Consider the following 11,430-nt stretch of genomic DNA (forward strand, 5'->3'; position numbering starts at 1 on the left):
TGTCGCCTGTGCCCATGGGCGTGTCTCCCTGTGCAGATAAGTTACCCAGCAGGGTGAGCCAGACACCCCTGCCCCCCCCCCCCCCCCCGTCAGATTCCATCACGTGGGGTGGCCTCCCTGGCCTGGGCAGTGGCTACTCAAGGTCCTATTGCGCCTGCTCCTGGTGCCTCTAGCCCCTGGCCGTGTCTGGTATGGCCTGTGTCCTGCCACTGATGTGGGAGGTGCCCCCAAGTGTGGCCTCGGCAAGTCTGGGTTGGGCACCCCAGGAGCCAACTTCCGGCGGGCGGGCAGGGCAGGATGCACAGACTGGCCTGAGCGGGGCTGTCTTCACGGTTGGTGTGTTTATTGGGGTGAGGGCTGTGCGGGCACGTGGGTGGCAGTCTGTGCAGGATCAGGGGTGCGAGGCTTAGCCTGTCCTTGGGGGGGGGGACAGGGCTGACAGGATCGGGGGGGGGGGGGGGCGGGGCGCTCGTCTTCTCTGGGTCGTCTATGGGTTGTCGGTGACTAATGCAGGCAGGGTGACCTGATCCTAGGATGGAGGAGAGGCGCTCGGCGACCGCTGGTGGTGGGGGTCCCACCGCTCCCAGCTCCCCAGGGCCAATCCGAGTGTGGCCACGGCGGTCCCCCCTCCGCAGGGCCCCTACCGCATTGAAGAGAATGTTGTCAAAGCCGGGGGCAGCGGCCACAGTGCTGCCTGGGGAGGGGCAGCCTCCCTTCTTCTGCAGCCAGAGCCGCCCCAAGAGTCCAAGCAGCCCCAGGAGCACGAGGAGGAGGAGGGCGCCGCCCACTGCGGCCGGCACTGAAGTGGCCACTGCCGTGTCCCCTGTGGGCCACAGGGCACGTGAGCCTGAGATTCAAGCCCTCCCTGTCAGCCTCACACCCAAGGCCAAGGACGATGCCTGGGGGTGGCCGGTCCCTGCAGCCCGTGGGTTCCTGGGGTGCACCATCGTGCCAGCACAGGCTGCAGGCTAAGGTTGGGAACTTGGCAGACGGGTGTCAAGGACCCGGCTGGACCCCACTTCATTGTGAACTGACAACCAGTGCGTGTCCCAGCAACAGGCTGGCATCAGCATCCAGCCTGACCAGCCTAGACGTGCCCTGGGAGGGCACCCAGGGACCAGGGACCAGGGAGGAGGAATGGTCCAGCCCAGGAAGGGAGGGGACAGTGGGTGGAGGGAGGGGATGGTGCAGAGCCCTGCCTTGCTGGCGGTCCTGGCCTCTCTGGCAGCCAAGTGGGCCACGAGCTGCCAAACCACAGATGCCCAGACACAGAGCGGGGCCGGCAACCTGAGCAGGGCTTACCCTGGCTGGGTGCAAGCAGCTGGCAACGCTGCCCGGCCAGATACTCAATGTCATCCAGGGCAATGGGCCCCAGGGCTGGCTGACCGCCCAGAGTGGCTTCAAACACGATCTGATTGGGAGGGAGGAGAAGCTGTGTGGACTCGCAGAGGACACCCCACCTGAGCTCTCCCGAGCAGCCTGGCCTCACCTGGAACTCCTCGGTGCTGGCCACCTCCACCTGGCCTTCCAGCCACTGGTGCCGCCGGTGCCCGCCCGCGCCCCACACAGCCAGCTGGCCACGGGGACTTCTCAGGAGCACCCTCAGCTCGCCCTTGTCTGAAATCGGGCCGGGGGGCGGGGGTGAAGTCCCTGACCCATCATGATGCAAGGCTGCCCCCCGGCCTCTGCTGCCCCCACTGCCCAGGCACCGCTGGCCCTGCCGACGTACAGAATTGCTCGGGAAAGCCCATCTGGTACCAGAAGCGGAGGCAGGAGGCCTTGGTGGCAGGCAGAGGCTGGCTGTGCAGCCAGGCCGCCCGGCCCCCTGGGCCCAGCACGCTGGTTTCAAAGAGAGCAAAGTGGCCTGGAAACAGAGAGGGAGGGGCCAGCCCACAGGACTTGAGGCCTCTGACCCTGATGGCATGGGTTGGTTGGCCTGGGATGGGGTGGGTATGTGCCCCTGGGTGTGTGTGGCTCTGGGGTCCCTTCCCAGCTCAGACCCACCTGCGTCAGTGCCTAGAGTGTGGTCCACGGGGGGCTGGGGGTAGTGGGAGGGTGTGGCTCCACTGCTCCAGTCCCAGCTGTACCTGCCCAGGTCAGGCCAGGGCAGATGGCTCCAGCCACACAGGCCAGTCTCAAAGTCACAGGAAGCTGCAGGAGACCAAGGCAGTAAGTGGAGCTGCCCCTGCCCCTCCATCCCCTGGGGCAGCACCACTGCTGGGTGCCGGGTTGGCACAGCTGGCGCCACCCACAAGCCAGGGCCAGGGCCAGGCCGCAAGGCTCCCACCTGGCCGAGGGCAGGGTCCGTCCTGGAGAAGCAGGTCATCCACCGCCATGTAGGAGCGCTCTACCCCAGCAGCCACGGCCTCGAACACCACCTGGGCAGGTACAGGGCAAGGTGTGCTCACAAGTGGTCTGAACCGCCCTTGCGGGTGAGGAAGGACACTCCCCCAGGCACTCACCCTCCAGGCCCGCTGGGCCTGCACATCCACGCTGCCCAGGCGCCAGGCAAGCCCCCCGTGGTCATTGATGCTGAGCACCTGTCGCCTCTCAGCCTCCTCCACGTGGACCTGCAGGGTACCTGCCACGCCAAGCAGCCAGCTTAGGTCAGCAACAGTGGAGGAACGGTGCTGGCTCAGGGCCCTGCACTGATGGGCTCCCAGATGGCCTTGGCATAGGGGCCTGGGTGGACCCCATGGCCCCTCCTCCTGGCAGCCCTCACCTGGGTTTTGGAGGCTCAGGTGGTACCAGAAGGTCAGGCAGGAGGGCTGGGCCAGGGGCCTGTGCTCCTCTGAGGTCAGGGAGGCAATGTGGCCTCGTGGCAGTGTCTGTGGGCTTGTGTTCACCACCATATAGTGCCCTGGAGTGGGGGTGCCAGCTCCAGCCTGCAATCCCGCCCACCCTGGCCCCGCCCCTCACCCTGGCCCCGCCCCACCTGAACCCTGGGCCCCTCAGTCCTCAGCCCCACCCCAGGCCCACACCCTGAGCGGTCTCTGTGGTGTGGTCAGTGCTGGGGCCCCAGGTGGCACGGCCAGTGGTATTGGTCTGGCGTGTCCAGAGGCCCCCAGTGGAGAAGCCACAGGCTGAGTCTTCGAAGGAGCAGCGCTTGGGGGCCCAACAGGGCCCGGGCCGCAAGGCCACGTCATCCAGTGCCATGGTGCCATGGTACCCATCCCGGAGGCCCTGGAACAGCAGCTGGGGGCAGAGAGTGTTAGCGCTGGGGCCTTGCCCTGCCCCTCACCACCCAGGCACCGGACCTCACTTGGTACTGGGCACCAGAGTCCATCTGGTGGTGGAGAGTGGCCCAGGCCTCATGCCAGCAATTGCCATGGGTGCCTGACTGTGACCACAGGTGTGTGTCTGCCTTCCCATCCTGTCTCATCACTAGACGCAGTGTCCCTAGAGGGAGGGTGGAGTTTAGAGGGGACTAGACCCCCACTCCTGATAGCTTCCCACCCTCTCCAGATCCCCTGAGGGGGAGAGACAGAACTCAGACCCCTGTGGGTCTCCTAGCCCTGCCCGGCTCCAGGTCACTCACCAATCTGGGGCCCGTGGAGATGGTACCAGAAGGAGAGACACTCCTCAGAGGCTGCCGGCATCTGGGGCTGGGTGAGCAGGTGCCCACCAGGGCCCCGGGCTGGGGGGTCTGTGGGGTTCAGGAGCACAAAGTAGCCTGTGGGGTGGGGGTGGGGGACACGGCTGAGCTGCAGAGATGTCAGGCTCCAAGAGGGGCACACGCTGTGTGAGCATGCCCCCACCACCCAGGTCTGGGCGCTGCCTCCCAAGTCTGGGTGCCCTCGCCCTACCTTCACCTGTGGTGTGGTCATATCCAGGGCCACGGCTCTCCATCCGGTGCCAGTGGGCATCTGTGAGGTGGCCCGTGTGCCAGCCGCACGTGTCCCGCTCAAAGTTACAGGAGACCTCTGGGGTGGGGCAGTGGTGGGGTTAGCAGCCCTCCTGGGTCCTCAGAGGTTAGGGGGACTTGCTCTCTGGAGTGGGTCTCCCAGAGGTCTGGGTGGGGACGGGGCGAGGGAGGGAAGGACCTGTGTCTCTCTTGGTGGCCACTGAGGTACTGCAGTCCTTCATGATCACGTTGTCCACCCCAGCGCCTTGCTGGCCAGGGCCATCCAAGTCCACCAGGCCCACAAACTCCAGCTTCATGGGGGGCACAAGGGAGGAGGAAGGGGCTGTTAAGTCAGAGCCTGCTTCTTGCGCCCAGGCCCCCAGGCTGCCCTCCTCACCTGGAAGGGCCGGCGGCGTGCCCCCAGAAGGACCGTGTCCACCTTCCAGCTCCTGCTGCTGCTGCCGCTGTTGCTGCTCGGGGCCTGCCACACCAGCTCCCGGGTGCTGCCCTCCACCACGACCAGCGCCAGGAAGCCTGGCCAAGGGGGTCACCATGGGTAGGCCCACCCCACCCCTACCCTCCTAGAGGGTGCACCTCAGACCTCTCACCGCCCCAGGGCTGGGCAGAGGGCCTAGAGGGACAGTGGTACCTTGGGGGTGACTTTGAAAATGGTAAGCCAAGTGGAGTTCACAGTGGGGGCCTGAGGGGCCTAGGGGGGGTGTGAGGACCCGGGCCTCCGCTGTCAGCTGCCCCCAGGCCCTCTGCAAAGACAGGAAGTGCCCTGGGAAACAGCAAGGCAGCTCAGAGCAGATTCCTTCCAGCGACCCCCCAGCTCAGAGACCCTCCCTAGCAAAGAGGCAGAGCAGGGGACCCCTCTGGGGGTACAATTCACAGGCAGGCTCCAGGCTTCCCTGGGCGGGGAACTGGGGCCTCACCAGCAGCAGCTCCACTGGTGCCAGGGTCCCCACTGTCCTGGGCCAGGAGACGCCCCCACTGAAGCCGTCCCACGCTGGCGTCCTCCCAGCCCCCGGCCGTGGGAGGCTCGAAGTCTGTAGTGCCTGCAACACAACGGGCACTGAGCCGCTTTGGGCCCAACGCCCAGCAGTGGGGAGGGTCTGGAGGGAGGACACCCCCCTCCCCCTTCCCCCTCTCTCCCCCTCCGCCCCTCACCGCACTCCTGCTCATCCTCGCCCCCCTCGCACTGCTGTTGGAAGTCACACAGCTGCTCTGGGGGGACACACAGGTCACCACAGGAAAGATGTCCTGGCTCACAGAACCTTTGGGGCTGCAGGCTGGACGGGCCCGGCCAGAATGCTGGGCTCCAGAGCCCAGGAGGTGAGTGGGACACCTCTGTGGGGGCAGAACAGAAAGAGGGTCAGGTGGGGGGGGGGGCAGCGCTTGCCGGGGGGAGGAGCTCCGCAGGCTCACCCAGGACTGGTTGGCAGCCGTCGGACAGGATGAGGTCGTCCAGGCCCACCACGCCTCCTGGACCCGTCTGCCCTGCCATGTGAATCTGAGAGCACAGGGTCTCAGGAGCCCACCTCCCTCTGTTGTCCCCAGGTTGGCTCCTCTGACCCACACCTTGTACTTCGTAAGTGCGCACACCTCCTCCCATCACACCCCCACAGCCCTTCAGGAGGGGCCATTGGAAAGCCACCCCGCCTTGGCTCTGGTCTCTCCACACACATGCTGCCCACAAAAGAACCCACAAGCTTCCTGCAGACAGCCTGGAGGCCCCGACCTGCTCCCTGAGCTCCCTTCCCCAGCTCCCTGAGGGGCTCCCTGGGCCACCTGCTTGTCCCCCCAGCGCTGCCCTTGCTGGCCTCACCCGGAAGGGGTGCTCGCTCTGGATGTCAACCCGGTCTCGGACCCAGGCAGCCCCCAGCTCCCCATGGCGCCTACGCAGCAGAATGGGGACCTGGGGGGCACTGGGGCTCTGAGTCTGCAGGAATAGCTGGAGACAGCTGGCCTCGGACCCATGCAGGTAGTGATAGAAGATGAGCTGGAAAGGGACGGGGGATGGTCAGGGGAGACTCTCTGGGGCCACAGCAGCCAGGACAGGCAACCCTGCGTCCCCCACCGCCTCACCGAGCAGTTGTGGGGGCCCGATGCTTGGAACTCAGGGCTGGAGAGGACAGCAGGGGCAACGGGCTCAGCCATGGACACCAGGAAGTAGCCTGGGGAGAGAGCAAGCATGAGCCGGGTGGCAGGGCGGGCGCTGCGGTGGGCGTGGGCCAGGGCAGCGGCTGAGGGTCCCCACTCGGCCTCACCCTGAGCGCTGTTCCGGCTGTGGTCACGGCGAGGCCAGGCGGGGTGCTCAGGGCCACCAGCGCTGTGGTTCCGGGTCCAGCCCTCAGAGAGCTTCCACAGGCCCAGGCCCGTCTCAAAGTCTGTGGACATGTGGTGGCCTAGGGAGGGAAGCGGGGTTCAGGCCATCTCTGGGCCCCTAGCCTGCCCATTGGTGCTGAGTGCCCCAAGCCGTGTGGCTCCGTCTCCAGGTGGACACAAGCCACCCCACCTCCAGAAGGGCCGTGCCAAGGAACAGCCCCCCCCCCCCCCCCCCCCCCCCCGTGTTCTCTCAAGGATCCCTGCTCACTGCAGGTGGGCGTGTCCTCATCTGAACTGTCCCCACAGTTGTCGTCCCCATCGCACAGCTGGTGGGGCTCCACGCAAGCCTTGTTCCGGCAATGGTGATGCCCCAGAGGGCAGCGCGCCTGGGGGGCTAGGGTGGGGGAGGGTTAACTCATCACCCTGGCCCCAAGACCCTGGGGATGGGGCAGCTGGGGGAGAAGCTCAAAACCTTGTGGGCCAGGAGCGTGCAGGCGAGGAGCTCCAGCTAACCCATTGTCCCCCAGATGTGCCCCCCCACCCCCACCCCCCACACAGGGCCTTACTGGGCAGTGCACAGCCCCAGAAAGCTACGTCATCCAACGCCACAGCGCCCCTGTGGGTGGCATTGCGGGTGGCAGAGAAGGTCACCTGAAGAAAACAGGGTCCTTAGGACCTAAGTCAGGGCTCAGACCTTTCCTGCTACCCCCACCAACCAGACCACCCACAGCTCACCCGGAAGTCACCCCGGATGCGGCCAGTGGCCACCACCAGCTCCTGCCAGCCTGGGCCCCAGGGTCCCGAGCTTTGCCACAGGGTCAGTGTCTCCATTCCATGGGTCAGCTCCAGCCGCAGCTCAGCCACATCTGTAGTGGGGGATCCTGGGGCACTTAGGTCCCTCTGGTGCCTCCCAGCCTGCTGGCTGTGCCCTGCGCCCAGGACCCCTACCCCTTCTTTGGGGCACCCTGCCAGTCTCTGCAGCAGTGCCCCTTCCTTTCCCAGTCCCTGGGTTTAGGACACCCCACCCAGGCCGCAGGATCGGGGGTCCAGGTGCACACCTGCAGAGGCTGCGTGGTACCACAGCCTCAGCTCACAGGTGGGGGCCGCCTCGTGTAGGACAGGGGAGCGCAGGGCTGCGGTGGACGCCTCTTTTCCACGGTGGGTGACAACCGCCACATACCAGCCTGAATGGGCAGAGAAGTCAGATGAGGCAGGAACCCAAGAAGGGAGGGGGTGGCATGGAGACGCCCCCACACCAAGCCTCACCCAGGTCAGTGCCAAGAGTGTGGTCTGAATGGAGCCCGGGGCCCTCTGGCACAGCCCCTGCCCGGTCTCGGAACCATCTGTAGCCTGAGGTGCTGATGTCTCGCCAGCCACAGGAGTCCTGCTCGAAGTCGCAGGTGAAGGGGGCACCCAGGGGGGGTGAGGCCCCATGGTAACCTGGGATAGTGGGCGGTCAGGTGAGCTGCCTGTGGAGGACTGGCCCTGCCCGCTCCCTGTACAGCCATGGCTCACCACACTGGGTCTCGTCCGAGCAGCCCCTGCAGTCACACACGAAGTTGCACATGGCCTCGCTGGGGGTCCTGCAGAGGTTGGGGACCCAGGCCCAGCCTGGGGACCTGGCTGCCACCAAAGAGACAGCTAGGTGGTCTGGGGCAGGGTGATTCCCCCACCCCAGTTGGTCGGAGACTGTCCCAGTTCTCAGAAACCCCTCAGACTCGGGCACCCCAGGACATTGGTCATCCTACTTTGGGGCCCAGGCAAGGAGGTCGAGGGAGGGGGCTGGGTCTGAGGCTAGAGGCCCCCTGTCAAGGCCAAGCAGAGTACATCTGGCCTGCGAGAGGCTGACTACACGTCAGTACTGGGGGGATGTGGGTGGGTCTGCATGGGACCAAGGGCCCCCCTAGGCTGGAGCACCCCCTGGGGAAGGAAGCAGGAGACCAGCAGGGAAGCAGAGGCCCCCTGCCAGGAGAGTGCCCCCAAGGGGAGGCACCATGGGTGACCCAGGCCCCCTCAGGCTCCATGCAGTCCAAGGGCACGGATGTGCCTCCAAGACCCTCTCACCTTGGGCCTGGGAGAGCGGATGTTTTCCCTGGTGGGACAATCCCCAGGACCCCAAAGGCTCACCCTGGGGTCCCCCACGGCCTTGCACCCAAACCCCCGGCCAGCCCTGCTTCAGGAGCAGGACCTGATGACTCACCCAGGAGCAGGACCAGGGTGGGCAGGAGGTGGCTGGGCAGAGGCATGGTCAGAGCAGAGGGTGCGAGGCCAGGAGCCATGCTTGCACTGGGCAGCCAGTGGGGACTTTGCTGGGTTATCAACCTGTGGCCCCATGGGCTGACTGCTCTAATTGGAGAGCGGCCCCCTGGCCAGCCCCTCCCCTTGCTGATGAGGTACTCTGGGTTGTAAAAGTGTCCAAAAGGGGCCCCTGCCCCAGGTCAGCCCCCACCTGCCCAGCAACTTCAGATCAAAGGTCAGGCCCCGCTCATCATGCCCACTGCCACACAGCCCTGCCTGGTGGAGGCACCAGCTGGGGCAGTGCAGACAGCACCGGCTGCAGCCACTTCTCCCGAGGCCTCTGTCCCCACCTGGCTGCGAGGTCAGCATGGCCCAGGGCTACCAGCAGGAGCCCAGCTTGTGCAACCCATCACTGCGGGCGTGGGGCAGCAGCCAGAGACCTTGACCATGTCCATCCATCACTCAGTCTGCAGTTCGTCTATAGAAAAGCACTTATCTGTGGACAACTGTCCTGAGCAGCATGGCTGGGCGTCCAGGAGCCTAAAGTGTTATGGCACAGACCAGACCCCCAGGGCAGGGTTGGGAGTCAGGGTCTGCCCACAATTTACACTGACCTGGGAGTCTGTGTCACCGGAACCTGTTTCCTTGTCTGTAAAATGAGGTGGCAATAGCACCTGCCTGGTGGCTACCCTGAACTCACCTATGCACACGTGATCACAGGCAAAGTAGGAAGCACCCACACTCAGTAGCCAAAGGGACACTGTGTCTCAGTGTATCTGGCCCTGCCCTCCGTGTGACCCCCCCCCCCACAGCCTTGCACCCAGAAAGGAGAGGGTTCTGGGAGAGGAGACAGGCTTCCAGAACATGGCTGTTGGAAGCCCTGCCCATTCACTTTGAGCAGGAGGCCTTGGCTGTGGGACCTGCTCTTGGAAGCAAGGTGTCACAGGTCACTTTCATGTGTGACTTCAGCTGGCTAAGCAGAGACCCTGAAAACAGGCAGCCATGACGGTGGTCACTGGCACCCTCTCTGCCCTGTGCCCTGGGAAGGCTACCCTGGCCCTGGCCGGCCCTGAGGGACCAGACACTAAGCTCTTGCATAAGGGCCAGGTGTGCCTCCTCCCAGATGTCCTTGGGGATAGCAGCCTTGTGGAGGAGCAATTAGGCCATAAACGGGGACAGCAGCTCCAGGGCTCCCTTATCAGACCCCAAAGGGCTGAGTATGCACTGCCACTCCCTGGGGCCCCAAAAGGTGGAGTCAAAGGGATCCCAGGGCTGCCTCTGGCTCTCCGCCACCCTCCTGCTTTACTCAGGGGTCCGTAGGGGTGACCCATGAGCAGAGAACCTGACACATAGCATCCAGGGACCAGAAGGGGTGACAATGCTTTTAATTCCCATGGGCGAGGTAAACCCAGGCATTGGGGCCAGGCTGCTGTCTGTCTCCCAGGCTGGGCCAGGGTGGCACAGTGCCAGGGGATGCAGCCCAGCCCCTCAGGAGGGGCTTCAAGGGCAGAGTTCCAAATGGATGGCTCGAGGCAGGAGGTCTCAGATGGGTCTCAGTAGCCGTCATCAGCCCAGGTGACCTCGTAGTCAGGGTACCTAGCTTTGATCTTCTCAGTGGAGACAGAGTGCTGGGCTCGACCGTATCCCTGAAGAGAGAAGACAGCTTTTACAGCCCCTGTACTGGCTCTGGGTGGCCAGTTAGCAGGTGACACCCAGGAGCCAGATTGGGGAGGGGGGCAGGGCGGAGCAATCACCCCTAACCACCCCAGAGAGCTGTTCTGCGGAAAGGTGGCCACAAGGCGAACAGACATGGATGGCGAGCCCTCTAGCCCAAGCTCTGAGCTATGCTAGGTGCCAAGAGAACACCCGTGTCCTCTGGTGGCTTGGTGATGGGAGAGGGAGGGGCCTGAGTTTCACCCCAATACTGACTGCCTCAACGAGCTGAGGGACAGCGACAGCCGAGCCAGCCCTCTTGGGTGGGACAGGACTCAGCTCAGTGTAGCTGAGGGTCAGGCAGCCGCCTCCCTCCCACCCCATGTGCTTCCAGCCCCATGTCACATAGGAAACCGGACTGTCCGGGCCCTGGACTGGGGTTCTGCAGTTGAGACAGCAGTGGGTGCTTGTGAGAGCGGGTCAGGCAACTGGGAGGGCCAGCAAGCTCACCATGGAGTAGCCGTACACGTGGATCTTCTTGTCCTGGCTCTGGTGGGAAATGCGCCCGCCTCCCATGCACTCGCAGCCATACCCCTTCTTCTGCATCTCGCCAGACACCTGGTCGTAGATGTCGGCTGGGAGGAGGAGGGCGGCTCAGCACTCAGCTGTGGCTGCCCTTAGGGCCCAGGGGGTCTGTTGCCCCAGCTCTGAGCAGCTCCTTCCTCAGGACAGGAGCCCCTCCAGGCTGGGGAGGGATGAAAAGGAAAACGGGGGCTCCTGGGCAGGGGCGCTGGGACTAGGAGAGCCGGGTTCGGGCCATGGTATCTTCTTGGCCTCCCGGACCCCCCCTCTTCTGGGCCTGACCACGATCAGACCTGACACAAGATCACCTCCCAAGACGTCCCCTCGGCCCCGCCCCACAGCGGTGGCTGATCCCGCCCACAGACTCCGGCGGCCCCGCCCCTGACCCTCCGCCCCGCCCTCACCGTGGTACTCGGCCCACTTGTAGCCACGCACGATCTCCTTACTCTCCCCTGCAGGGGCCCCGGAGGGAGCCGTCGCATGGACTCGAATCAGCACGTATTTGAAGACGCCATCGGAGTCGATATCCACATCGGGGATCTGGGCGAGGTCCGCCGCCGCCATGTTCCTCGGAGCGCACCCGCCCCTGCGGCCCGCACCCCTCCCCCCACACAACCCAGTGCAGGAGGCGGGCTCTGGGAGTCCGTAGCCAATCTCGCGGGGGCATGCTGGTTTGGCCCTTAGCCTATCGTGCCGCCGGCCCGCAGCAAGGACTGGCCAATCGCAACCTAGTTCCTTGCGGCCCTGAGACCACGTGGGTCCTACTTAAAGGGGAACGTGGGATC

At 65.0% G+C, this 11,430-nt stretch overlaps 2 protein-coding genes across 5 annotated transcripts; both read right to left on the reverse strand.

Moving 5' to 3' along the window:
• Positions 1 to 322: 322 nt before the first annotated feature.
• Positions 323 to 9,620, reverse strand: MAMDC4 (MAM domain containing 4). 4 transcript variants are annotated; one of them, XM_074331395.2, is made up of 29 exons: positions 8,361 to 9,620; positions 7,688 to 7,783; positions 7,439 to 7,612; positions 7,231 to 7,356; positions 6,908 to 7,038; positions 6,739 to 6,823; positions 6,441 to 6,566; positions 6,115 to 6,252; positions 5,933 to 6,021; positions 5,673 to 5,846; positions 5,273 to 5,357; positions 5,015 to 5,194; positions 4,780 to 4,902; positions 4,494 to 4,625; positions 4,242 to 4,378; positions 4,044 to 4,155; positions 3,807 to 3,923; positions 3,539 to 3,673; positions 3,263 to 3,399; positions 2,982 to 3,195; positions 2,723 to 2,860; positions 2,463 to 2,581; positions 2,288 to 2,378; positions 2,005 to 2,151; positions 1,730 to 1,864; positions 1,490 to 1,617; positions 1,303 to 1,411; positions 645 to 823; positions 348 to 529 (listed from the first exon to the last, which is right to left on the reverse strand). In XM_074331395.2, the coding sequence occupies exons 1-29, from the start codon at positions 8,449 to 8,451 to the stop codon at positions 488 to 490; spliced, it is 3,690 nt and encodes a 1,229-aa protein (XP_074187496.2). In that variant the 5' UTR covers positions 8,452 to 9,620; the 3' UTR covers positions 348 to 487. The 4 variants fall into 4 exon arrangements, with proteins under 4 accessions (XP_074187494.2, XP_088649132.1, XP_088649131.1 ...); XM_074331393.2 differs by lacking the exon at positions 8,361 to 9,620 and having other exon boundaries at positions 323 to 529; positions 5,273 to 5,846; positions 7,688 to 8,293; XM_088793006.1 differs by lacking the exons at positions 1,303 to 1,411; positions 8,361 to 9,620 and having other exon boundaries at positions 323 to 529; positions 1,490 to 2,151; positions 2,463 to 2,860; positions 5,273 to 5,846; positions 7,688 to 8,293.
• A 145-nt stretch (positions 9,621 to 9,765) lies between these two features.
• On the reverse strand, positions 9,766 to 11,270 carry PHPT1 (phosphohistidine phosphatase 1). Its single transcript, XM_019756740.3, has 3 exons — positions 11,050 to 11,270; positions 10,574 to 10,698; positions 9,766 to 10,056 (listed from the first exon to the last, which is right to left on the reverse strand). Exons 1-3 carry the CDS (start codon positions 11,207 to 11,209, stop codon positions 9,964 to 9,966), a joined length of 378 nt encoding a protein of 125 aa, XP_019612299.1. The 5' UTR covers positions 11,210 to 11,270; the 3' UTR covers positions 9,766 to 9,963.
• Positions 11,271 to 11,430: the final 160 nt, after the last annotated feature.

The sequence above is a fragment of the Rhinolophus sinicus genome, chromosome 16 (assembly GCF_057876585.1).
Source record: "Rhinolophus sinicus isolate RSI-liver-muscle chromosome 16, RSI-T2T, whole genome shotgun sequence".
NCBI classification, from domain to species: Eukaryota; Metazoa; Chordata; class Mammalia; order Chiroptera; family Rhinolophidae; genus Rhinolophus; species Rhinolophus sinicus.

Coding starts and splice junctions, on each gene's coding strand:
- MAMDC4 (XM_088793005.1), bottom strand. CDS start 7,739: ATGTGCAACTTCGTGTGTGACTGCAGGGGCTGCTCGGACGAGACCCAG. Junction 6,567..6,738: donor CTGGGGCTGTGCACTGCCCA/GTAAGGCCCTGT, acceptor CCCCCACCCTAG/CCCCCCAGGCGCGCTGCCCT. Junction 3,674..3,806: donor TGACCACACCACAGGTGAAG/GTAGGGCGAGGG, acceptor CCCACCCCACAG/GCTACTTTGTGCTCCTGAAC.
- PHPT1 (XM_019756740.3), bottom strand. CDS start 11,209: ATGGCGGCGGCGGACCTCGCCCAGATCCCCGATGTGGATATCGACTCC. Junction 10,699..11,049: donor CAAGTGGGCCGAGTACCACG/GTGAGGGCGGGG, acceptor TCCTCCTCCCAG/CCGACATCTACGACCAGGTG. Junction 10,057..10,573: donor ACGTGTACGGCTACTCCATG/GTGAGCTTGCTG, acceptor TTCTCTCTTCAG/GGATACGGTCGAGCCCAGCA.